The sequence below is a fragment of the Typha angustifolia genome, chromosome 9 (assembly GCF_048772165.1).
Source record: "Typha angustifolia cultivar Huaian chromosome 9, ASM4877216v1, whole genome shotgun sequence".
NCBI lineage: Eukaryota > Viridiplantae > Streptophyta > Magnoliopsida > Poales > Typhaceae > Typha > Typha angustifolia.
In genome coordinates this window covers 955,440-979,958 of record NC_133247.1, presented here as the reverse complement: position 1 = coordinate 979,958, position 24,519 = coordinate 955,440, and the positions used below count along the sequence as shown (strand labels likewise).

At 37.4% G+C, this 24,519-nt stretch overlaps 4 protein-coding genes across 13 annotated transcripts; 3 read left to right on the top strand and 1 right to left on the bottom strand.

The window, feature by feature from the left end:
* Nucleotides 1-491: 491 nt before the first annotated feature.
* On the bottom strand, nucleotides 492-8,382 carry LOC140767741 (DNA repair endonuclease UVH1). 7 transcript variants are annotated; one of them, XM_073107761.1, is made up of 12 exons: nucleotides 7,461-8,381; nucleotides 6,979-7,205; nucleotides 6,732-6,814; nucleotides 5,840-6,004; nucleotides 4,710-5,459; nucleotides 3,967-4,077; nucleotides 3,608-3,868; nucleotides 2,840-3,063; nucleotides 1,754-2,157; nucleotides 1,471-1,650; nucleotides 1,062-1,371; nucleotides 492-846 (listed from the first exon to the last, which is right to left on the bottom strand). In XM_073107761.1, exons 1-9 carry the CDS (start codon nucleotides 8,330-8,332, stop codon nucleotides 1,947-1,949), a joined length of 2,904 nt encoding a protein of 967 aa, XP_072963862.1. In that variant the 5' UTR covers nucleotides 8,333-8,381; the 3' UTR covers nucleotides 492-846; nucleotides 1,062-1,371; nucleotides 1,471-1,650; nucleotides 1,754-1,946. The 7 variants fall into 7 exon arrangements, with proteins under 7 accessions (XP_072963862.1, XP_072963863.1, XP_072963860.1 ...); XM_073107762.1 differs by having other exon boundaries at nucleotides 1,331-1,371; XM_073107759.1 differs by having other exon boundaries at nucleotides 1,062-1,650.
* Nucleotides 8,383-10,224: 1,842 nt separating this feature from the next.
* LOC140767745 (calcineurin B-like protein 1) lies at nucleotides 10,225-14,559 on the top strand. Of its 3 annotated transcripts, XR_012105619.1 has the most exons (10): nucleotides 10,228-10,468; nucleotides 10,620-10,769; nucleotides 11,498-11,580; nucleotides 11,878-11,937; nucleotides 12,819-12,927; nucleotides 13,007-13,059; nucleotides 13,602-13,682; nucleotides 13,780-13,892; nucleotides 14,068-14,196; nucleotides 14,278-14,559. XR_012105619.1 is itself a non-coding variant. In XM_073107771.1 (9 exons), the coding sequence occupies exons 2-9, from the start codon at nucleotides 10,696-10,698 to the stop codon at nucleotides 14,129-14,131; spliced, it is 633 nt and encodes a 210-aa protein (XP_072963872.1). In that variant the 5' UTR covers nucleotides 10,225-10,468; nucleotides 10,620-10,695; the 3' UTR covers nucleotides 14,132-14,559. The 3 variants fall into 3 exon arrangements, 2 of the variants coding, with proteins under 2 accessions (XP_072963872.1, XP_072963871.1); XM_073107771.1 differs by having other exon boundaries at nucleotides 10,225-10,468; nucleotides 11,502-11,580; nucleotides 14,068-14,559; XM_073107770.1 differs by having other exon boundaries at nucleotides 14,068-14,559.
* A 448-nt stretch (nucleotides 14,560-15,007) lies between these two features.
* Nucleotides 15,008-18,667, top strand: LOC140767743 (putative casein kinase II subunit beta-4). 2 transcript variants are annotated; one of them, XM_073107767.1, is made up of 5 exons: nucleotides 15,008-15,588; nucleotides 16,832-17,050; nucleotides 17,738-17,832; nucleotides 17,931-18,096; nucleotides 18,350-18,667. In XM_073107767.1, the coding sequence occupies exons 1-5, from the start codon at nucleotides 15,363-15,365 to the stop codon at nucleotides 18,481-18,483; spliced, it is 840 nt and encodes a 279-aa protein (XP_072963868.1). In that variant the 5' UTR covers nucleotides 15,008-15,362; the 3' UTR covers nucleotides 18,484-18,667. The 2 variants fall into 2 exon arrangements, with proteins under 2 accessions (XP_072963868.1, XP_072963867.1); XM_073107766.1 differs by having other exon boundaries at nucleotides 15,011-15,588; nucleotides 17,723-17,832.
* Nucleotides 18,668-20,565: 1,898 nt separating this feature from the next.
* Nucleotides 20,566-24,053, top strand: LOC140767274 (uncharacterized). The gene is made up of 3 exons (XM_073107125.1): nucleotides 20,566-21,616; nucleotides 23,046-23,304; nucleotides 23,410-24,053. Exons 1-3 carry the CDS (start codon nucleotides 20,646-20,648, stop codon nucleotides 23,581-23,583), a joined length of 1,404 nt encoding a protein of 467 aa, XP_072963226.1. The 5' UTR covers nucleotides 20,566-20,645; the 3' UTR covers nucleotides 23,584-24,053.
* The last annotated feature ends 466 nt before the right edge of the window (nucleotides 24,054-24,519 follow it).

Here is a 24,519-nt window from a genome sequence, read left to right as displayed (position 1 = left end):
CTTAATTAAGCTTGACTTAGAATCTAGCTTCAATTGTTTACGTTTAGTATAATTAAATTAAAGATATGATTGCATCAAAATTTATTTATTATTTAATATATAAACTATTAATAAATATAAATCGAGTCTTATAGCTCGATCAAAGCGGTCTGTGCTTAAATTTGGCTGGAAATTAAATTTGAGCCTAATCTAATTGATCGAGCTTAACTCGTTTTAATTATTACTTAATTATTTGGACAGCCCAAGGTCGAGGTCAGCATATGAAAATTGACAGAGTTAATAGATGCTTAACCTAAGTACCTAACAAATTACAATCTTCCAATAGTTCATAAGAAAATCTGAACGTAAAATAAGTATCCCATAAAAGTAATAAAGCTAAACTGGTAAGTATCTGAAACAAAAGATATATGAAAGCCTTGTATAACTTAATCAAACAAAACCTTAAAGCAATAAAACTTCAAACATAAGTCTATAAACTCAACTTAAGCATCTCAAACAAAACCTCAGACAAAAGTCTAATAATCTCAAAATCTACAGACTCAAATTTAAATAAAGTGTACTAACTCGAATGTACAAACAAGTCTGCAAACTTACATTTACAAACAAATCTACTAAAATCAAAGTCTAATTATCTCTCAAGATCATGGTGAACAAAATTGAGGTGGCCTTCTTATCCTTGTTTGTCCTCGTGGCTTGGACTAGCTTGTGCTTGTTATGAAGCCGGGTCCTGTGTAGGATACTTAGAGGTGTCATCTCCGATTGTATGAGATGGGCCGACTTCATCTCTGTCTCTATCTCTGCTACCTCGACCCCGTCCTTTAATGGTAAAGCTGCTCTGTCCTCCACCTGCAGTCGACGAGTCCCATCAAATAACTCAACGCTTTCAAGTATTAGTAATGCCAAGCATACCAGCTTGGGGATGAGTAGAGGTCGATGATCAATATATGATGCTTTCATAAATATGTCCCAAAGCCCCATCTTGATTATAGTTTAGTACAATAGTAATAATAATGATAATAATACTAGCCAAATTAGTAATAGAATTAGTACAATAAACATACCGATGTATCTATAAAACCTCCTTGAGGGTGGAATCGCATGAGTTCTCTATCATTCAATGGATAAATAATGCCCAATTACCATATCATATATGAATCATGAAAATGCAGGGGTTGAATAAATGGTTGACCTACGACAATGTGGTCATGACATCTGTTCCAAAGGTCAATATATCTCGCATGTCTAGTCCAATTTATATGAGTCTACCATAATGTTCATAACTGTGTCGAGCATCATTGATGTCAAAACAAATCAGTAATGATTCCGTTACCCGAATCTCTGGATCAGCAAGACATATCATAGACAATTCCTCTGTATATTGTTGCCAAATCATTTGTAATCAACCAACAAAACTGTTAGAAAATATCAAATTAAAGTTGTGGTGAATACTTGAATTGCAAAAGTACATACATGAACATCTCGTTGCTGATCCAACTAATCCATATAAATGCATAGCATAATAGGAGCTGAATTGTGATGATCTCCATATGGTGACCCCCACCTCGCACCGAGTGGAAACAACTGTTTTGCTGGAGCCAAAACTGTTATTCAATCTGGTCTACCCACGTGCAAATGCTCCCATGCCCACAACTATTTTTTAAACAATATATTTGATTAGTATATATATATATATTTTAAAAGTACACATAAAAGAAAATAAGGGAAAACAAAGAGGAATTGATAGATGGCTTGCCTATGAAAGTCTTGCTGATCCAGAGATTTGGAGGATGTGATTGCCACTGATTTGTTTTGACGTCATAGAGTGGTACTTCTCTAACCAATTTATGCAGCAATTTGGCTTAATCGTGAGGGTCCCAAAGTAGTGCATCACTGATGAAGCTCTATACAGTTTTCCTTAATGTGGTAGAGCTCATACAAATTGAAAACTATTGCATTGTTGGACATTTTGCATCAAGAAACTCCTTGAGCATCTTAGCTGATTTTTGACCACCCATAAGTTCTGCTAGCTTCTCAACAGGAAGAAGGGCCAACTCAGCCAAGTTTTTGCATCCATCCATCAATGCTCTATAATTTGAATCAGTCACCCCAGGGAGACGCCTCAAGAACTCAATTGCAGATGTATTGTAATTTTCAGCCCTGAAACACCATAAATCCATTACAACTTCCCAGCTTTCGTATCTCCCTCTTATTCATCATGATGAAAGATAATTCTAAAAAATATTCAATAATAACAACATTTGATAGATATGGTAAAATGTAGAAACCAACACTCACTCTGCTATATCTAGAAGCAAAAGGAATGGCTTCAAAGTTCAAACATAAAATAGAAGAACTGTACCAAGAATGATAGCAGGGTAGTATAATTAGACACTTCAAAGTTATAGACTGTAATAAAGAAATAGGATGTGCACATATAAAGATAATGTCCCATGCCAAAGGAGCCTGAGCACCACTTAAAGAAAACCTTAGACCAATGAAAAGTCTGGGATAATGCTACTCACCAGAAAGACTTGTATATGCGTCAAGCTAAAGCCACAATAATCAATATACAAACATGTAAAACTTTTCATATTTCCTTATAGTTTCTAGCTTTATCTTTTGTTAATTCTGCTAGAGAGTTGATTATGTTTAATAAGAGGAATGGAGCTTCCATTATAGGCAGAAAAAGAACAATAAGATAAGGCTCAATAAATTTTTTTTAATCTTTCAGAGTTCTACAAGTATCATCAAGAGTTAATTAAAACAATTGTTTGTCCTATTAATGTGAATTATTTCAAGATAAATGCTCAAAAAGCATGAACTATCCTATGCTCCTTACCTTACATCATTTTCCACAATACCATCTTCAGATGGCACACCTACTCTCATTGCCTTGCTCTCATCAGGTTCATCCTGGTTTGCCTTGAGAGATGCAAATATATCTGCTGTTGCGTGTACACTGCGAGACCAGACGAGACACAACCGAGGAAAATGAAGAACAAGCAAAGAAAGCTTTGAAATTATGTTTGTTGGTGAAACATCGTCACCAATATCAGTTGCAGACTGCAAGAAACCATGACCAAGTTAGTAAAGGAAGAACATGTGGTATATCATTCGAGCTGGCTTAGTGGAGTGGATCATCTAGACTGTAGAGTGCTATGCAATGCTGCAACCAGTGCGTACTTTTCTCACTTACAAAAGATATTACAGTTAAAGAAATGTGACAATTAGCCTAATGTTCATAAGGTCCTTGACAAGTCAATCTTCAGTAGTCAGCACAAATTTAGTGTTTGCTGTTAGTCATTAGCTATACTAGGAAAGTAGGAAGATTAATAGTATTTGATATTCATATCCTTGGTAAGCATAAGAACATGAGTATTCTGGTATAGCAATATATAAGACTAAAGGTAATTTGTAGGCATTAGAAAGGTTTAGGCTTGTAGCTAGGGGATCCAAAATATCTGGCTTTAGAATCAAATATGTATGCAGAAATGTCTCAGAAGTCAGAACAGATGTGGAGGTTGGTACTTTAATATATGGTGTATATCCCTGAATGAGATTGCACAGAATATTGAAACTCCATGTTCAAATAAGGAATGCAAAATACCTGAAAGGAAAAGCTCTTATCCTGTGAGAACTCTATCAGAAGTACAGGTATCCTATAGTAGCGGACCATTGTTTCAATCTGATGATAGAGACGCCCTGAAGCAAAGCTCTGAAACAGGTCCCCAATACTTTTTCGTTCAACACAAATCAAAGGTGAAAGAACGTAGTCCCCAACTTCCAGAGTAACAGGTATCACTCTCATCCCTTTCTGGTGGAGAACATTAGGGAGACTACTCATGAACTCCCTCATGTCAACTATAACCTGCAAGCCAGTACAGTTGGAATGTCAACAAATCAACTCAGCAAGTGTACCTTGAGCTATCCTTTTCGAACTAGTAACCTTAGGTTGTTCAGAACTACCTGCATTTCTTTTTCCAAAGGCTTTCTACCACCTGCCTTTCTAGTAATAGAATTTAGTGAGGTAACTGATTGTGGCTCATTGCTAGCATTTGGTCCAATGCATTGACCATTCTGAAATAAAATGAACAAATACAAGCTAAGCAATTTGATTTGAAATGGCATTTCAAGAATTAGACCCATGAAAATTCATCAATTTATGGACAAGAGCTCTGCAAAAACCCGGAACCATGTCAAGATCGAGCCCAAAATCATAAGATTAAGGTAATAACAAAGTTACCAAAACGAGAATTAATTTGAGTGGGAAAATAGGACAAGATCATTACACTCCTGTTTGATTATAAGAACAATAATACTGAGCTTTCAGGATTGCAGAATGATGATACTAAAGTTCTTCCCCCAAAATATGGGGAAAAATAGAACAGTTAGGTTCAATGAGGAAGATCATTGTTATTATCCGCAAACAGAAAACAGTGGTTTGAAATATAAGGCCACATGATCATAGTGGTGATGACATGGATACTCAAATAGTCCAAAAGCTCTCTTCATGTGTCATATAATAGGGATCATTTAATACATAAATCAACAGACACTATATATGTGCCAAATGCTTCACATCTAAGGACAATTATTGCTAGTTGCTATATTGTTATTATCACATTCACATTACATAGTTTATACTAAATATCATTAGCAAAAAATTGGAATCAGGTGTATAGAGAAAGTAGTTTAGCAAAAAGTAAAACCTGATCCACCGGTATCATCATTAGGGACTTCTGTCTGATCAAAGATTCAAAGGCACCATTCTCCCTACGTATGCTAGACTCAAATTTTTGCACTTCAGTAGAATCTTCGTAAAAGAGAAAATAAACTTTCAACTTCTTTGAAGGGTTATTGGTCTTGTATATTTCAATTTCTCTAACAAATGTCACGTCTGGGTGATAAACGATAATAACAGATGGCTTCCACACATCGAGGATATGTTGGTCACTGTCTAGAGCATAAAATTGTACTGGAGGTAGTGGTTTAGGCTCCATGAGACCTTCAGTACCAGAATCGTGTGAAAACCCTTCAGGCACTCTATCAGTTTCACCCAAATGACCTTCCACATTTGAACTGGCCTTTTGAAGACCATCATTTTCCACAGGTTTTTCACTTTTGTTTCCAGGAACACTTTTATTTGTCATTGCTTTCCTTGATTTTCCTTTCCCTCTTCCCTTTCTACATCCTCTTTTGGGGAGGCTAGTTTTTGAATTATCCCCAACATCTAATTGTTCTTTAGCAGAACTGCTGATATCTGCCGCTGCAGCTAGTAGGGCATCATTCTCCAGTTTGCTAATGCTGCTAGGTTCTACATTCTCACTAGAGCCAGTTGCAACCATTCCCTCAAGTACACCAAATCCTTTAGGTTCCTGGGATCTTTTCTTCTTGTTCTTTCGTAATCCATTCAATTCGACTTTACCAAGCAAATATTTCTCCCACTCTTCTTGCATTACCTACCAAAAACAGTAGCATTTTTACTTCAACATGCAGAAAATATAAACATTAGGATAATATATAAGATGCAGAACATGATTAGGATCCATAATGTAGTGTCTATATCCACAAATTGCGACAGATCATTTTTTTTTTATGAAAGCAGAGTGAATTTCAGCAAAGACAAATCATTACCCAATGTAATCCAAAAAAAAATTACACATAAAAGATTATACAGTTTTAATATGAAAAAATAAAAAAGTAAAAAAGAACAAGAAAAATAGGATAAATAGACAACTAAAACAACATGAAGGTTGTTAGCAATGACTGAATGCTGAATAAGTTGACACCTGAAGAATAAAATGCTACGACTTACGAGATTATAGTCGTAAAGTAATACCTGACGCGGGCCTTTCGAGAGGCAATCTTCCAACTGCAAACATGAGTGTTCATCTTTACAAGCTACCAGAATTATGTCACTATTATTGCCTTCATCTTTAACCGTAGGTTGACCAGTTAATTGACTTTCTTTTCTCTGTTCTTCTTCTATCTCTTCCAGCAACTCCTGCATAGTTATCATCTCTTTAAAATATTTGAAACTAAGATTGTACTTACATCCTCAAATTGAATAATGAACAATTAAGTTACTTTAGAAAAATAAATAAAGGTTCCAGTATGCTATCAGGATGTAAGCATACAATTATTGTAGATATATGCCATAGACTACACCAAGTACTACAATTTCAAAAAGGTGAATGACTTCCTTTATAAGCTGACAGTTCTAATAACAATGTTCTCAGAGGTGACTGCATCCTGTAGTATGCGGATGGTCACTATTTTGATAAGGATTTAAAAGGAAGCTATCATTCCAGGGCCGGATGGTTTCATATGTAAAAGTTGAAGATTCTATAGCTAACTTCAGTATGCTAGGCCCAGTAGTTAAAACACTATAGTCTATGAGATATGCAGCTGTATATGAGCTTTTTGTTAAGATAGAAGTTTACAATGTATAAAGTTGAGTATCACATAAGATATGACTTAGCTTTGGTCCACTAAGAAGACTAATGCAACTATAATTATAGTATTATACAATATTGTGTATATAGATAGTGAGCTCATGAGTATGGGTGTGGATGCATGCTGTGTATAAACTGCATACATAGCCTTAGCTCCATCTGAACAGATTGAATTCTTTGGAAGAGAACTGTAGATTTAGTGTCCATCTGAACATAAACTAAATGAGCCATAGAGCTGAATAACATAGAACAGAGAGGTGGAACTCATTCACTCACACGCAACAATTTCCATTTGGGTGCTTCTTCCAAAACTTCCTCCAACACAATACCACCACTTGGGTCCGTTTTCTCACGATTAGCTTCATTTACCAGGACAAAGCAACATCCATAACAAAATATGTATAGAATTGTTAGACATAAGAAGGGTAAATCATTTATCTATTAGGATCTCGATGTATTTTTATGCTCATTTTTGCATAATAATAGAAAAAGGCAAAGAGAAAAGAGAGTCTTCTGCAGTTACCAATTTCTTTTCCTTTCTTGTTGCGATCCATCACCCTCCTCTTCTTATTTAGGGTGCTCTTACTATCTGCACTGACTTTTATACCATCTGCTCTCACTACCTGATAAACTCTCTTCTTTGCAAGCTCAAATATCTTATGGCTTGAATCAGCAAATATCCAAACTGACCGAACTCCTTCAGACACTCTCAATGTATCCAAGTACTTTAAGTATGTTACTGCATCATACCTAAATCACACCGAAAAAAGAAAAGAAAAGGACTTCTTCAGAAATCACCAAAGAAAAATGTACATCTTCAATTTATCACATCTGGCAAATCTTTTTTTTATGCAGACATATTACATATACTTCATCAGTTTTTTTGCTTTATCTACGTGTTACTGCATCATACCTAAAACAACTAAAAAGATGATTAATTTCAGCAAATGCTATCCTTTCCCAGCTTTTGAGAGGAGACGGGAGGGGGAAGGAAAAAAAAACTACCTCACGAGATAATCAAGCAACTTCCTGAGAGTCTTGAGATCGCTGACGAGCTGCTTGGTCTTCTTCCCAATAGTATGCCAGATTGGATCAAGTTGCCTCCTCACGATTTCATCGAAGGACTTGAACAACCCCTTCTCGACAGTGAGGTCCTCCACATCAACCTTATTCGTCCTCCTCAACTCCTTGAGGCATACATCCATGGCCTCGAGCACCGCCACCTGGATTCCCTTCATTGCGGGGCTCATCGAAACCCTAACATCGACAACCTCTGGCGGCTCCTTTTCAAGGTCAGCAGACACAAGAACGTGGAATCTCGGCCAGAGGTGGAGGCGACGGACAAAAAGGCACTTCATAATGCGCTCCGCCTTCGCGAACCCGGAGACCATGGCGTGGGGGCGATCGGAGAAAGCAAAGATGGGGATCAACGGGGAGTTCGGTTGCGACCGGAGCAGGCGGGCGATGAAGGCCTCGGTGGAGGTGTCGGAGAGTCGGTGGGCGTTGAAGATGAGGAGAGCAACGACTGCAGAGGGAGAACACCGCGATGTGAGGAGATCGGCGACGAGGACGCGAGGGGTGAGGAAGAGGGCGGCGCCGGTGGAGTAGAGGGCGGCGCGTTGGTGGGAGGGGAGGTCGCCGGGGACGTCGACGGGGTTACGGTCAGGGTTTTGGAGGTGGAGGAGGGAGCGGGAGATGAGGGATTTCTGGGACTCAGAGGCGGAGAGGATGAGGAGGGAGCCGCGAGAGGGGTTGTGGAGGAGGACGATAAGGGAGGCGACGAGAGAGGAGAGGGGAAGGCCGGAGGAGAGGACGACGAGGCCGCCGTTGGCGTCGTCCATGAGGTCGGAGATGATCTGCTCCTCGAACGGTAGCATGGCGGAACCAAGGTTGGGGAGGAGGAGGAGCGAGAAAAAAGAGGCGGGTTTGAGTCTTTGAGAGCTATACTTATATGGCCGCGTGGGCCAACGGGACATCGACGCAATTAGATCCAATTCGAGCATCGAGCCCAGTGGACTGCTGCGAGTATTTATAATTTCAACCCTATCTGTTTCTCTTATTACGATCACTTGCATTTTGATTTTGCAAATTACCAGTAACACCCTATATTTTGAATATATTATAAATAGAGCTGCATTTATCCCTTTTAATATTTATAAAATAGAGCGTATTATTTAATGAAAAATATCGAGCAACAACCCTGACCATCAGTTTAATTTCAAATTAAAATCACTTTCGGCCTATTTGGTTGGAAGTTTTTATAAATCCTGTATTAATACATAAAATATTCAATTAAAAAATATTATTTAGTTTGGTGTATTAAATTAAAAAAATTGGTTAGACTCGTATAGAGTTTTTGGTACCTATTTAATTTAAGTGGATACTAAAAGATTATATCTAGCCTAACTTCTCTTATTCATCTTTTCTCATTTCAACTGAAAATTAATTTTTTTATTTAACTGAAAATTAATTTGTTTAAAATTTAATATCTAAAAAAATCTATATATATATATATATATATTTATTTAAATACAAGAAATCAATCGGCCACGGGGGATAAAAAAAAACTCCAATTTCTAATAAAATAAAACTAAATTAAAATCTCTAAAAATACCAAAAAGTCACATCTAACACCAAATACCCTACCACGAGATCAACAAATATAAAACTACTATTATTTAACTTTAAAGAAATAAAATATTATAGTTACATTCCAGCTGGTCATACTTGTTAAGGCTCAATTTATAAATTATATATATATATATATATAATATAGTCAAAATATAGGAAATGCAATAATTGAGATGAATGGAAGTGACATGCGACAGAATTCAGTATGGGAGAAATCTACTACTTTACGCCAATCTCGAAGGTGCCAAAAACTCAACGTCACGAGATATTCTTCGAACGAATTGTGGTCATCCTTCACGGACGTATGGAATCATACAAATCGTATACTATTATCAACCAAGGTCAGAGGTAGATTTCTACATGCATTATTGCAGTAGACTTTCTCAATATAGAATAATAATAAAAAAAGACCAACCATAAATATTAAATTTATCATAAAATTATATACGGATAAGTTAAATTCAAATACTATTTTCCACTTGTCACGCTGTAGCTAAGTGGGAGAGTGTTACCACCCTATAAGTTCGTGACACGTCATGCGGTCAATATCATAAAATGATGCAAATGGTATATTGTTAACGAAGGTCAAAGCCCATCGGAGATATCTGCATACACTGTTGCAGTAGACCTCTATAAAGATATAATTAAATAAGACCCAACCATATAAATACTTTTTATTAAGAAACTATTTAGAAATGAAGTAGGCGTAGTGGCCGACAAGAATAGGAGATATTATAAATCTGGTTACGACTAAATTTATTTATATTATTTTATCATCTTATAATTATATTTAAATTAAAAAATAATTATTTATTCTATTATATTTTACAGATAATAATAATATAAATAAATATTTTTATAATGTGTTGAAAAGTTTATTCAATTATGATAAATATAATTATAAGGAGGTAAAGTCGGAGGTTAAATAAATTTAGACCTAATCACATATTAAAGATAATATTTTCAAAATAATATTTGTCACTTGTCACGTTAACATAAATTTATGACTAAGGCATGTGTTCGATTCCTTGGTGAAATTAAGATTAATATCGTTTTTTTTTAAGAAAGATTAGCTAGAGTGTTTAACTTATATATATATTTCGGAGGGAAGAGGAGGGGGATTAAAGTTTCTGTCTAATTATTTGCTTACAGGCTATTGATATACGTATAAAAGAGGTTCCAGGTTAGACGAGTAGACGACAGGAAGCCGCCTTCTCCGCCACGACAGAGATCACCACGCCGATCTCTCCGCTATCTTCTCCGCCGTCGAAAATATCCGAAGAAAAAGAAGAAAGAATATAGCAGCCGTGCGATCCGTTCGGCTCGACTATCTCCCCCTTCTCAACCGTGTTCTCTCGGAGGGTTCCGGTGTGCTCCGTCCGGTAGGGCTAGAGTTGGGATTTTCTCGCTCTTTTTTATTTCTTTTTCCTTCTTGTAAATGGATCCGAGGAATCTCGGGGAAATTTCTTGTTTATTTGTGGTTTCTCGGTTAAATTTAGCTCCAAACTGATTGGTATTTGTGGGTTCATGTAGATGGTTGGGTTGTGAGGTGGAGGAGATGATGGTGATGTGTAAATTGGGAGAGTAAGCCTCCGTCGGTGTCAATGGGATGCTTTCAGTCGAAGGCTCGAAGGCAGTACCCTGGATACGAGGATCCGGTGCTTCTTGCCTCCCAAACGGCTTGTAAGTGTCCAAATCTCGATATTTGTGCTAGTAGATATACCATGATTTTGATTTTTTGCGTTTTCCCGTGGCACGATGTAGTTTTTACCGCTGCAAAGATTTGATCTTTGAGTAGGGCAGTTTCGATAATTGCCAGTCTTGTGTATATTGCGTTGTTCTCATTGGCATATTAATGCTGCGGAGAAGGGGAAGTGAATAGGTGTCGAATCCTACATTTTCCTCCACAAGTTTCTTATCTTTCGACACAGGATTATCTGACATTTTGTAGCATTAAAAAGGAACAAGCCAAGCATGTGTTTGCGTGTGCATGACTCGTCAATTGTATGTCGAATAATGTTGAGTATTTACTGGACCAAACTCAGAGATTTCCCAGAGTGAACAATATCTGTGATCTACAAATTCCCAATTCCGTGGATCTTGCCTACCAATAATCAGAGCAATTAGTCGATTCATCCTTTGCATTCTGAGGCTGATATTTCTCAACAGTGAACCATAGTTAGTCTTATAGAATTTTTTTCCTTTTAGTCTAATGTTTCTTCTAAAAAACCTTGTTTTTATGCTATTATCCATCATATGGAAAAAAACAACCATCATACGATTGTACATCTATGTTGTTTTCACTCTTATTTCATTAGGAGAAAATTAATTATCCTATGTTGAATATTGTCAAGTCTTGTTTCATTTGGAAACTTCACCTATTCCGGTGTTGATCTTATTTATTATTCTAGTCAGCGTCAGTGAAGTTGAGGCACTATTCGAGCTGTTCAAGAGCATTAGCGGTTCAGTGATTGATGATGGGTTGATAAACAAGGTAACATCAATATGTGGTTTCATTATGCTTTTCTCTTTATTAGAGGCTTAGACCAGAAAGGGAACTCTTGGGCTTCTGGTCTTATATAATTGTGGCAGACTTGAGCTACTCAGATTATCTTGATTCTTTTTTTTTTCCTTTTGTCTTGATCTATATTTTCTGTATCATTAGTCTGGTGATCTTTTTGCCATATGCTATGTGATTCATCAGCATGAGTTCTCAAATAATGTACTCAAGTAATCAGAATGTGAGATCTTTCATTTAAAAGGACCTTATAATGTATGATTTTATGTGCAGGAAGAGTTCCAGCTTGCGTTGTTTAAGAACAGGAAAAAGGAAAATCTTTTTGCTGATCGGGTATTCTACATTCTGGAAACCTCTGCATTTCTATTTAATACCGTGTTAAAATCTTGTCGAGATGCCATTTGTTTATAGATAGTTCATAATTGTCTTGCGCTTGTGCTAGAAGTCATATTTCGGTAGTTCTCTTAACTTAGTCAGGAGTTTAAACATCGTTAGGAATTAATTTTCAATAGTTCCCATATTTTTATCATGCTTGTATGTAAGCTCTAAGGATTTTCTCTCCTTATATCATCCAAGTGTTGCCTTATCATCCAAGTGTTGTCAGATACTATGGAACCAGTTCATGCACAAACTGATTTAAAAACTCTTCAAGTATTGAACAATTTATTACCATTGGATGTCAGTCTCGTACAAATTGGTGCTAAGCTCTAAACGGATCCAAATTAAGCAGATCTTGGTTTGCCATGGCTCTTAAGACAACTTCAAAAGAGAAAACAATGCCCTCTATCTCTGATAATGAATACAGATTCTAACTTGTCACTCCTATTTTTGCTTGAATGTCTAAAGACAGTAGAAGCCTCTTGTTGTTGGTAGGGAGACAGCTATCAGTTCTTAATAATGTTAACTTGGAAGGTCATGTATACCTCGTAATATTTATGAAGTTTCATCAAAGGGCTTGGTCAATTCATTGATTTTCAGTTGTTCAGTTCAATTTCAAGTTTGATTTTGGATTATGAAATTATACTTGATGAAGAATTAGCATTCCATGCTTGTATAGATTTTCCTTTACAACATTGCATTGGTCAACTTCATGAATTTTTGTCGTGGATTTGGCTTTGAAATGTCACCGTATAAGGTATCATGAACTTCTGTAAATTAGAGGCTTTGGTTTCTGCTTGGGAAAAGGTATAAGTCTTCAATGACAACATATGCAGATCTTTAACTTATTTGATGTCAAGCAAAGGGGAGTTCTTGATTTTGGTGACTTTGTTCGAGCACTAAATGTATTTCATCCAAATGCTCCTCAGGAAGACAAAATGGACTGTAAGTAGATATTTGCTTTGGAAGATGCTGATTAAATACTGAAAGGACCATTCCTGCTTACTAATTTACATAACTGCAGTCTCATTTAGGCTCTATGATCTGGATGAAACTGGCTTTATTGAGCGAAAAGAGGTAAGTGCAATTTTTTTTTTTTTTGAGTGGTTACGGACAGTACTTCATGTTTTATTGCCAATTTCTATCTCAAAGTTTTCCTAAAACTTTCTTTCGGAACATGGTGGTTTACCATTACAGAACTCTTGATATGACGTGTTTGTTAAATCCAATTCCATTATACAGTACATAGGATGTATACTTATTCTGATCTTTTACTCCATTATTCTGTGCTAGTAAAATATCTGTATACGAACAGGGTAAAACTTAACACTTCAATTTTGTGGTTTTCGGCTATTATATAATTTGTTAATTTGCTATATTAACTAAAAAAGTATTATATTGTGAGAAGCAAAGAGGTGTGTGCTTTCTTATGAGATCATTGTGAGAAGCAAAGAGGTGAAGATGATCTCGGTTCTTTATTTATTTCTGATATGACACAATTGTTTCTAGTTAAAGCAAGATTATTGGTTAAGGCATATATGTTGTGTGGTGTTGTCGCAATGTAGCCAACTCATTTGCCTACATGTTAAGATGATTTACAACATAAATCTTCTTTATAGGTCAAGCAGATGCTAGTTGCCCTTTTAAGTGAATCAGAAATGAGATTGTCTGATGACACTGTAGAGACAATCCTGGACAAGGTTTGCTATACCTGCTTGGGCCTTCATCAGTTCAGCTTTACTCTATCATTGTCGTGCATATATGGTGAGTTATAGTAATACATCTTAATGTGGACAGACATTTTTGGATGCTGATGTGAATCGGGATGGAAAAATAGATAAAACAGAGTGGGAGAATTTTGTTTCTCGAAATCCTTCCTTGATGAAGATAATGACTCTTCCATATCTCAAGTAAGACTTTGATACTCCAGAATTCACGTCTTTCTATCATCTAAGATGAAGGCAACTAATATGACTATCTTAGAGAGTGACATTAAAGCAACTAATAAGATAATTTGGTTAGTAGGCTTGAAAATTACCAGATAGCCTCTACACGTGGCTAACATTGTGCTCGTTGAACATTCAGGGACATAACGACAACATTCCCCAGTTTTGTATTTAACTCGGAGGTTGATGATGTCGTTGCGTGACTGTCTGAGTCATTCTCTTCATTTGTGTTAGAATCAATTGACCAAGTACATGGACATGAAAAGAGGTGCCATCAGATTTATGCAGTTACCTTGTCTGCCATCCAATAATGTTGTTGGTGAATTACATTTACCCTTTTAATCTGCAGGAACCTGCCAAGTCTACTGCTGTTGAACTTTGAATGATGTTGTAGTTTTCATATGAGAGTCTTAGCTTAGTTGTTGTGTTTTACAAAGTTGAAATTACGGTCGATAAGTGTAAGATTTCTTCTTTTTTTTTTTTTGGCCTTATTTGAATGTAAATGATTTCCTTTTGTCCTGTATCTCATATAGTTACTGGATTTTGGTGGCAAGTGTTCATGCCTTGTGTGCCTTCACTACACTTGCAAACCAACTAAATTTCACTGGCAATGTAGCTATTCCTGTCTGTCTGTGAACGGCTTTATTCTGGATAAAGTTGTAATGAATTGCAACTTGTGTGCTAATGTTTGTTACTACTCTGTGACTTGTCTGAAATTATTATAACTCCTAAAAGAAAAGGAAACTCGCCATGTTCTCAAAACTTGGAAGTAGATAAATGAGCTGATTTAATTTGTATCCCAGTGAAGATATAATCAAATGTAGGATAATTGGATTGAGAATACTACTCCTATTTTACCTTTATTTACAAAAAGGATAAAAATAATTATTTGATATTTTTTGTTAACATCGTCTGGTGATAACCGGTAAGGAGTATTGGCAACAGTTTAAATATCTTAGTATAATTATCCCTATAATAATTATAATGTGGAATATTTATCACTAATAAGGTTCCAATTTAAGTCTAATAATTTCATAAAATCATAATTAAGTATTTAAAATTTTACAGGATTAACCTTCGTCGTTCCTCACAATTACCCACAATCACTCCTCTCGACCTTGGCCCTTTCTCTCCTCTCGTGCTCCTCGATAGTCGATATTTCCCAGCGAAGAATCTCCAGCGCGGAGAGGAGGGTCTCTTCCCTGCCATCTCCGCCACTCCGACAAACTTTTAACCCTAATCTCCTGCTCTCGACTCTAATCCTCGCTCCTCTTACCCAACTGGTCGGGTTCGGTCTCTAATCTCTTCTCCATCTCCCCCAAAGTACGATCTTTTCGACGTCTGCCGCTCGATTCGATCTCTCCTATGCCGTGGCGTCAGGATTGAGCTGGTTTGGAAGGATCGAGGTGAGAGGATAGAGGAGGAGGGGGGGAGATGTACAGGGATCGAGGATTAGGTGTGGCGAAGGCGGAGATCGCGTCCTTGGACCGGAAGCGGATCAATGATGCGTTGGACAAGCACTTAGAGAAGTCCTCGCCGTCTACTTCCCGGGGATTCAACGGAAAGGAGAAGGACAGGCTCTTTGTGCCGTCGATTTCATCGGGGAAGAAGATGGACCGCCGCGACGAGATATCTCTCTCCAAGAACAAGTGCTCTGATGGTAATTTTGCTTAGCTCTACGTGTTTATTTTCTTATTAGTCTTGTGAATATTGCTTTAAAGAAGAGAGCGGACAATACTCTTATTTTTATATAGCATAGGAGTAATTACAGTATTTTCAATTTTGTGGTTTCAACTTCGTATGAGTTCTAGATTTACAGGTTCTTTCTTGAGGCTTCATACTATCCCTATAAGTTGTATGGTAATTGTAATTGTCTATATTTTTGGTGCTATATCTATCTCATTTTTTATGGAAGTTAGAGCTTTTAAACGAAAGCCAGATTCACTCTTGAGGAAGCCATGGTCTCTTGCAACTTGAATTAGATTATTGAGATGATGCACAAACATTTTATGTTAAAGAATATACATAGTTGGAGATTTTCTGGCTATAATACTCTTGCATATCATTATTCCTTGCTGAGTTGTATGACAAAAAGAGTAATTTCCCTGGTTAGGGTTGCTGCATGAACCCTTTTCCTGCATTTACCTTTACCTTGAGTGAGGTCTTTCCAGTTGACTAAGGTTGTCAGATTCCAAGTCACGCCTTATCTTCCTCTGTTTGTAATGTTTCCTTCTCTGGAATGGGACCACTCTTATTGATGATTCTCTTTGTTGGATCGCTCCAAACTATTGTAAACAATTTACCTCAGAACTTGTCCTCAATTTATTTTAGGCCTCGGTGCATGCCTCTTTTCTCTACACTGTTTAGTATTTAGAATATGAAAATATAAGATTCTTGATATTATTTCTATTCTAAAATAACCTCAGTTTTTGTCTTCTTTCTCTACAATGTTTTAATAACAACTAATAAGACTACAAGATGTTTGCTATGATACTATGTTGATGGGGTCAACGAACTTTTATCTAACTGTTTGGCTATTGTAGGAGGTGGAAGCTGTTTTGTTGAGTCAAGAGTCAGTGCTGCTATCCAGAGAGATAGATTTGTGGGGAACCTAGGGATCTTGAATCATCAATTTACTAGGAGAATTATGTTCATGTTTTGGAAGCATATTCATTACTAGGTCTTATTTTATTATGCGTGCTTCTATAGGTAAGTGCAATTGAATTTTGCATGTTTTTCAGTCTTTCTTCTTTTAGGTTTATATCTACTTACACGTATTAGACGCAACCCAAGTCTCCAATTAAACAGGTGTATTCTATGTACTTCTAGCATTCTTCCATTAGTATATTCTTGTGTCCACATAGTAGCTTCTAACATTTCTTTTGAATGCTATAATGTTGCAGAGGAATCTGAAACTGACACTGAAGAGTCAGATGTTAGCGGTACTGATGGAGAGGACACATCTTGGATATCATGGTTCTGTAACTTAAGAGGGAATGAGTTCTTTTGTGAAGTTGATGATGAGTATATACAAGATGATTTCAACCTCTGTGGGCTTAGCAATCAAGTTCCATATTATGATTATGCTCTTGATCTGATCTTGGATATCGAATCTTCTCATGGTAAGCTTGACTTTTGGTTTTCAAGAGAGAGTTCATGTCATATTTACCCCCAAAATGCACTGGTGAATATGAAATATTGTTTCCATAAAGCTCAGATTTTGTAGTTAGTGATTACATGTATGAGATGATTTTAGTTGTTGAACCCATACCATAATGTAAAGAAAAATGTCTTGGTTGTTGAATGTAGATTTTACATTAGCCTGTGACAAGCTGACCATGATTAGTCTCACCCTTGAGCACCAATTCGATCAATGCATGACCTAAGGATGGCTTGAGAAAAGATCTTTGTCAGAGGACAATTATTTCCTTATGTAGCTTCCACCTTTCTTACTTTCGTAGTGGTTTCTTAACTGTGACCATATCCTTCTTTATCAAACTATATAACCTCAACTGCCGCTACTCTTGACTTGTCATGAATAAGGTTTCCACTTTTATGCTATCCAACTATCACATTCATTTCATAATGGTTGTCTCAGTTATACTCTCTTTCGAACAGTAGGGTACTAACTCCATCCATACGAGCTTTATTCCAAATGGTACACATATACAGGTTAACCATGCAGCACATGTATTTCATGATACTAAAAGTAGGGGACCGTGGTGTTTTACTGCATCTGTGATATCTTGGTTGCCCTTACTTGGTCAAGTCAGATAATATATGTAAATATGTAGGTGATATTTTTACAGAGGAACAAAATGAGTTGATTGAATCAGCTGCAGAGATGCTGTATGGTTTAATTCATGTTCGTTACATCTTAACCAGTAAGGGAATGGCTGCAATGGTGAGTTGTTCTCTGAATCCTATAGTTTTCATTGTCGAAGCTCATAATGTCTATGCATGTCATGATTGTGATTGCTTTCCAAATGTATATTCCTGCAGCTGGATAAGTTCAAGAATTATGACTTTGGAAGATGTCCGCGTGTATTTTGCTGTGGCCAACCATGTCTTCCAGTAGGGCAATCAGACATTCCTCGATCCAGTACAGTGAAAATATATTGCCCGAAATGTGAAGATATATATTACCCAAGGTCCAAGTATCAAGGCAGTATCCTTTTGTGCTGATACCTTTCTGTCGATTTATACCTAATTACCTACATTTGTAGTACGGCTGATAGCTTTTATATCAATCTTGACAAACCTTCTTGTCATTGAATCATTTGAAATGCGCTTGCTTGTGTTTTCCTGTTTCTTTGTATAATGCAACCAGACTACTCATCTTTCATTTCTCTGAACTTTAAAAGTTAAATACAGACGGTACTTTCTATTATCTCTTGCACATTTTCTTGACATCGGTGTAGATATTGATGGTGCTTACTTTGGGACAACATTTCCTCATCTTTTTCTGATGACATATGGACACCTCAAGCCACAGAAGCCATCTCAACGGTACATTCCCAGAGTATTTGGCTTTAAAATTCACAAGCCATCGTGATCAAGCACAACTATAGTTCTGAGAAGACAATTACTGAGTACTGCCTCTCACCGATCCTTAATATGGGAAAATGTTTGTAATTCTCTGAGCAATTCATCGAGCTTTTTAATTTTATTCGAGTTTATGACCACTGAGCAAGTTTAACTTATTGCTGATCATTTATCTACAATGCCAGCTTTGTGCATCTTGATTCTTTTTTTTTATCATATGTTCTTCTAGTAATGTTTTTGATATACATTGTCACATGTTAAATCTTCAATTTCCTTGGTTATATAGTTTATTGCTTAAACACAAGCTGGGAATATTCTGTTAATATTCGTTTATAAAAAAAAATTTGAATCAATAATATATGTAATGTGGCTTTTGGATGTAGTTTAATTGTTAAACCTGGTTAGCTATTCTTATTCTTTAAACTTGACTAAAGTAGCCTATGATGTTTGAGGAGAACAGAGATGAGGAAAGGAGTGACGTATTGAAACAATAGTTGCTTAAAGTAATATATTTTTATATTTTTGTTGGTAAATGTTAAATATTTGAGTAGATTATCACTAAATCAGTTTAGTACTCACTAAACTAATTTAAAAAAAAATAAATAAACTTATACCACATACAATCGCATAAATGTTGAGGTTGATGCTATAGAATCCTCATCCGGATAGATAGAACTCAACTTGGTTAAATTGAGCTCAGTATTTGATCACCATTACGCCCATATAAAACAATACGTCGCAATATTTCAGATAGAGATATTTTAGGCGGCTGAGAATGGCATTGAGACTATGAGATAATGAGAGGCTCGTTTTTGTCGACATTATTTTTGACGTCATGCCCCTCTCTGTTCAAATTGGATACTTATTCCATCTCACTTTATCCTACTTGCTAAAATTTAAGATAAAACCCTCGAATAACGATTAAATTGGGAGCATATGGTCGTCGTAGCCACCAATAGCCAGTCACCTCACCTGCGATTAATCCTCCGCGTCCTCATCGTTATCGACTACCTATCTACTCAATCGCCTCATACAGTCACTTTCTAACATCGACACGTGTCATTTACAAAGCATTGCTGACTTGTTTCACTTGTTCTTTTCTGCACATTGATTATTAGTAAACCCTTTGGTCCTTGGGCCCACTTCTAAACTACAATAGTATTGGGTGATATAAGCCAACTATTTCTCCTTAATATATATTCATACAACTTCCTTATAATTATTCTCTTTTGACAGTATACACATATATAGAATATCAATTCAAGAATGCTGCGGATCGTTAAAATGGCTTATATTATATAAGTGTTTTCGTGCTTGAATTCCAATAATAATAATAATAATAATAATAATAATAATAATAATAATAATAATAATAATAATAATAATAATAATAATAATAATAATAATGATAATTAAAAGGAAGGGATGGTGGAAGTGTTCAAACTATGTAGACCCCCTGCATAGTTGGGCAACGGGCAAGAATTGATCCGATCTCGTTTCCAAACCAAACCGTGTTCTACTATTCCTGTGTGCATAGACTTATTCTCTGTACTTACAAATTGCCAGCCTCTTGTTGAGAGCCAACTGTTGGAAAAGAAGCTGTTATAAGTTATATTAAACAAAGTAATCTCTTGCTTTTATTTCATTATATTATATAACTTCTTTAGAAAAAATAAATTTGAGAGTTAATGAAACTTTGATCCTCCCATTGATTATTTAAGGTTTTAATTTTTTTCTTCTCAACCACACTAAACAATGGAGATGGCGGGTAGACATTGGTAGCTCCCAATCCTGACCGCAGTGACCATTTCCTCAGCCCAAAATGACCAAACAACCCCTCTCTCATTTCCCACCTCCTCTTTCAGTCTTCACTTCCCATTCAACTACCATCTCTCCCTCCCCCTCATTTATAGACAAATGTACTTTCTTATACACCACTCCTTCACCAATCACCAATCACCTATCACCTAGAGAGAGAGAGAGAGAGAAGGGTAGGGACTAAAATGATAAAAAAAAAAAAAAGAGTTTACAAGAGGAAAATAGAAAAAGGGGGAGTTAAATATTAAATTTTGTGAGGGGGCAAAAGGAGAAAAAAAAAGAGGGGGGGGCAAAGGAAAGGATAGAAAAGGGGTCGCCTTTCCAATCCATGAAGAAGAGACGAAGGCATCATAAATGCATCACAAGAAACCCGAGCCTCAGATCGGAACGGAAAGCTTCGATCTATCATCGCCGTCCTCCGATTTCCCAATCTCTCCTCCTTCATTCCTCCGAATCCAAATCCCTAACCCTAACCCTAATCACCATGCCCTCCACTCTACCCCTCACAAGCGACCGATCATGAACCCTACCGTCACATCCACCTCATCCTCTGCCGCCGCTTCCGTCGCCGGAAACCACCTTCGACGTCCGTTCCCCACCGCAGCCACACGCTCCGCCGTCCGCCACCTTCTTCGCCGCCTCCACCTCCGCCTCCGGCTGCTCCTTTTGCTTTCCTTCCCCTTCCTATATCTCCTCCTCTCCTCTTCCGGGGACGGGGCGGGGGGCGGATCAGGCCGATCCTTCCTCCTCGATTTCCTCTCCGCCGCTGCCTTCTCCTCGGCTCTGCTCCTCCTCCTCTGCCTCACCCTCCACGCCCCTCCTCTTCCCTCCCTCCGCCTCCTCCTCTCCCGCTCCTCTGCCTTCCTCCTCCCCCGCCACCTCCGCCGCGGGCACGCGCCCGTCCTCTGGTCCATTGGCTCATCGGCGAACCCTAATCCCAGCCGCCGTGCGGCATCCGGCTGCTTCGTCCAGGGGTATAGCAACGGCGACGTGTACGAGGGGGAGTTCCACAGGGGGAAATGCTCCGGCAGCGGGGTGTACTACTACTACATGAGCGGGAGGTACGAGGGGGATTGGATCGACGAGAAGTATGATGGTTTTGGGGTGGAGACATGGGCTCGGGGGAGCCGGTACCGGGGTCAGTACAGGCAAGGGCTCCGGCACGGGTACGGGGTGTACCGATTCTATACAGGGGATGTGTATGCGGGTGAGTGGTCGAATGGGCAGAGCCATGGATATGGAGTGCATACCTGCGAGGACGGGAGCCGATATGTTGGGGAGTTCAAGTGGGGTGTTAAACATGGCCTTGGACACTACCATTTCAGGTAAGGGATCAAACAGGCCCTCTTGATTTCTTTCATCCATTGGGATCACTAAGACACCCACATATTAAGGATCTAGACCTGTTACATTTCCCTTTTTCTTTTCTATCCTTCGATGCTTATCAATTTGTGTTCCTTCTTTGACCTGGTTCTTGAGATTTAGGTTTGTTATTCATGTTGTACAGGCTATGCAATTTGCTAGAAAATGACCTAGTCAATTCAGATATAAGGTTTTGATGTTGCTATAATTGTTGTAGTTCTATGGAAAATGACTTGAATTATTTGGTTACATTCATGTCCCTTTTCTGCCATACAGTGTTTGTATTTTTTGGTATATGGCTGAAACCTGAATGAAAAGCTCCGACGAGAATGCTTGAATACAAACATCTCATTATTTTGTCATTTCTAATATCAGATAATGTGCAAAAATGATATATTTTTCTTTAGTAGGTATCACGGTAATAGACATTTAGGCGCCATATAATTAGCACAATATATGATCTGCGGTGCTTAATCAGGATTTAAGAACAGATTTGATTAAGCGTATAATTAATTGTGTGATATATATGATCTGTACTGCATTCTTTCTACTAAGCTTTTAGGATAATTTATTGGAGTGAGCAACAATATGTAGACGAAACTGCCTTTTGTACCTATTTGTTGTATCTGTTTGGTTTCAGTATTTGCTGGGACGTCGGAGTCTCATTTCAACAGTTACATTAAGGTTTTAATTTTGGTTGCATGTAAAAAAAGTTTGATATATTGTTTAGATATTAAAATAAGGAAATAGAACCCTCGTGAGAATATATTTTACACAGTTTGTCTGAGGCATAAGCATGATGCTTGGCTGTTTGTTGTTGGTGCTGAATATAAAAGACTTATTCAACCATGATTTGAACTCCAAAGATTGTTAAACAAGCTAGATATTCTAAAATTGCACTTAAAAGCAGTGCACGAGTTGAGTTTGTTATCCCAAAACTTATGAGATATACCTCAATTTATACTGTGTATCACACTATCATGATCTTCAAAAGCACTGGAACTGAGAAACATATAATTGGTTGGTACTTAGAACTTCTGATAATAATATATGCTTTGCAGGTTCTGAGTTGGTTTTGCATATACTGTTTGTAGGCTTATGAGTTTTCTACTATTATTGATTCTTTAATGCCCTTCTCAGTTTATATTATGTTTTTTCTCATTTTTAGTTGTTGGTTTATTCTTGAATATATCTAGTGAATAGTTGTTTGTGTTATTGTACTTTCTGCTATTCTTTTGTGGTTGCTGCTTTCGACTGTTTCTTCAAATTTATTTGGTAATTCCCCTGGAGATGCATGCTTAATTTGAACTAATTAACTTTAATATGAGAGCTATTTCTAGCATTCAAGTCTCAAACTTGAAATGTCACTGATTCTTATTCTACATTATGAAGGAATGGTGACACCTATGCCGGAGAATATTTTGCGGATAAAATGCATGGTTTTGGGGTTTATCGTTTTGCAAATGGGCATCGATATGAGGGAGCATGGCATGAGGGAAGAAGACAAGGCTTGGGGATGTACACATTTAGAAATGGAGAGACACAAGCGGGTCACTGGCAAAATGGCATCCTTGATACCTTAAGCACCCAGAGCAGTCTCCCTGGATCACCGATAGCGGTTAACCATTCTAAAGTGCTTAATGCAGTCCAGGTATCAGGCCTTATACCTATTTACATAAATATCCATTCACCAAAGCAGTTTCTCCTATAATTGGGATTTAAGGGCATTGTTTTCTGATTAAATGATCATCTTCAGGAAGCAAGAAGGGCTGCAGAGAAGGCTTACAATGTCCCACGAGTAGATGACAGGGTGAACAAGGCCGTGGCAGCAGCCAACAAGGCAGCCAATGCAGCTCGAGTGGCTGCAGTGAAAGCCGTTCAAAAGAGAATCCCTACCAATGGTGATGACCTACCATTGCCAATTGTTTGATCCTAATAAAAAATGTCTTGTTCTCAAACGATGTTCAGTTCATAAATGCCTGCATAGAGCATTGGGGGGGGGGGATGGAAGACTAACTTGAACAATGAAAGCAACTTTCCACTGCCTCCACCCACCCTCTGTTATTTCCTTTTTCCTCTAGAGAGCAGTCTTTACGAAAATCCCTATGCCTTGGGCAACTTGCAGTTGTCGAAGACAACTGATTGAGTTGAAGCAGGTTTATCCTTTTCTTTTTTTAATTTTTGCTTCATGTAATATGTGAATATTTTAGTGCCGATGCTTAGGTAGGCACTGCTATGATGAGTAGACCGAGATCTTTGTTGCTTTAATGCATGTATAGAGCTGTTTAAAAGACTGGTGTGTTGGTGAGAGTTTAAACCCTCACATCGGTCGGTCTATTATGTTGTAACCCGAATCATTTGATGTGTTGATGATACCGGAGGGCATTTTGCTTATTGATAGATGGTTGTTGGTTATCATTTTATTTATAACCATTTGATTCGTTTGTCATGGAATTGCTTGTTAAGTCTGAAAAAGCTTTTGTTCAACACAACTATTTTTGCACAGTTTTTGTATATTTCTGTTTGTGATAGGAGTTTGGTGGTAAGCAAGAAGCCTGGATGAGAATAGAAGAGAGAAAACTAGCCCAAAGCAATAGAAGAAAAATCAAGAAGCATATAGAACAACTGCAGTTAAAATCTCACTTAAATAACAAATATATATATATATATATATACCCCTGCTTAGTGTACATCTCTTTCTCTATTGTCAACTTTCAACATCCCCTGACAGGGGAGGGGGTACCATTGTCATTCTAAAAAGTTGGAGTCGATTTCATCCTGGAATGATTGCCACTCGCATATCAAATACAGTACTCCACTAATGTCATTACCCATCATAAATTCAGCGTAATTAGACTGACGTCTT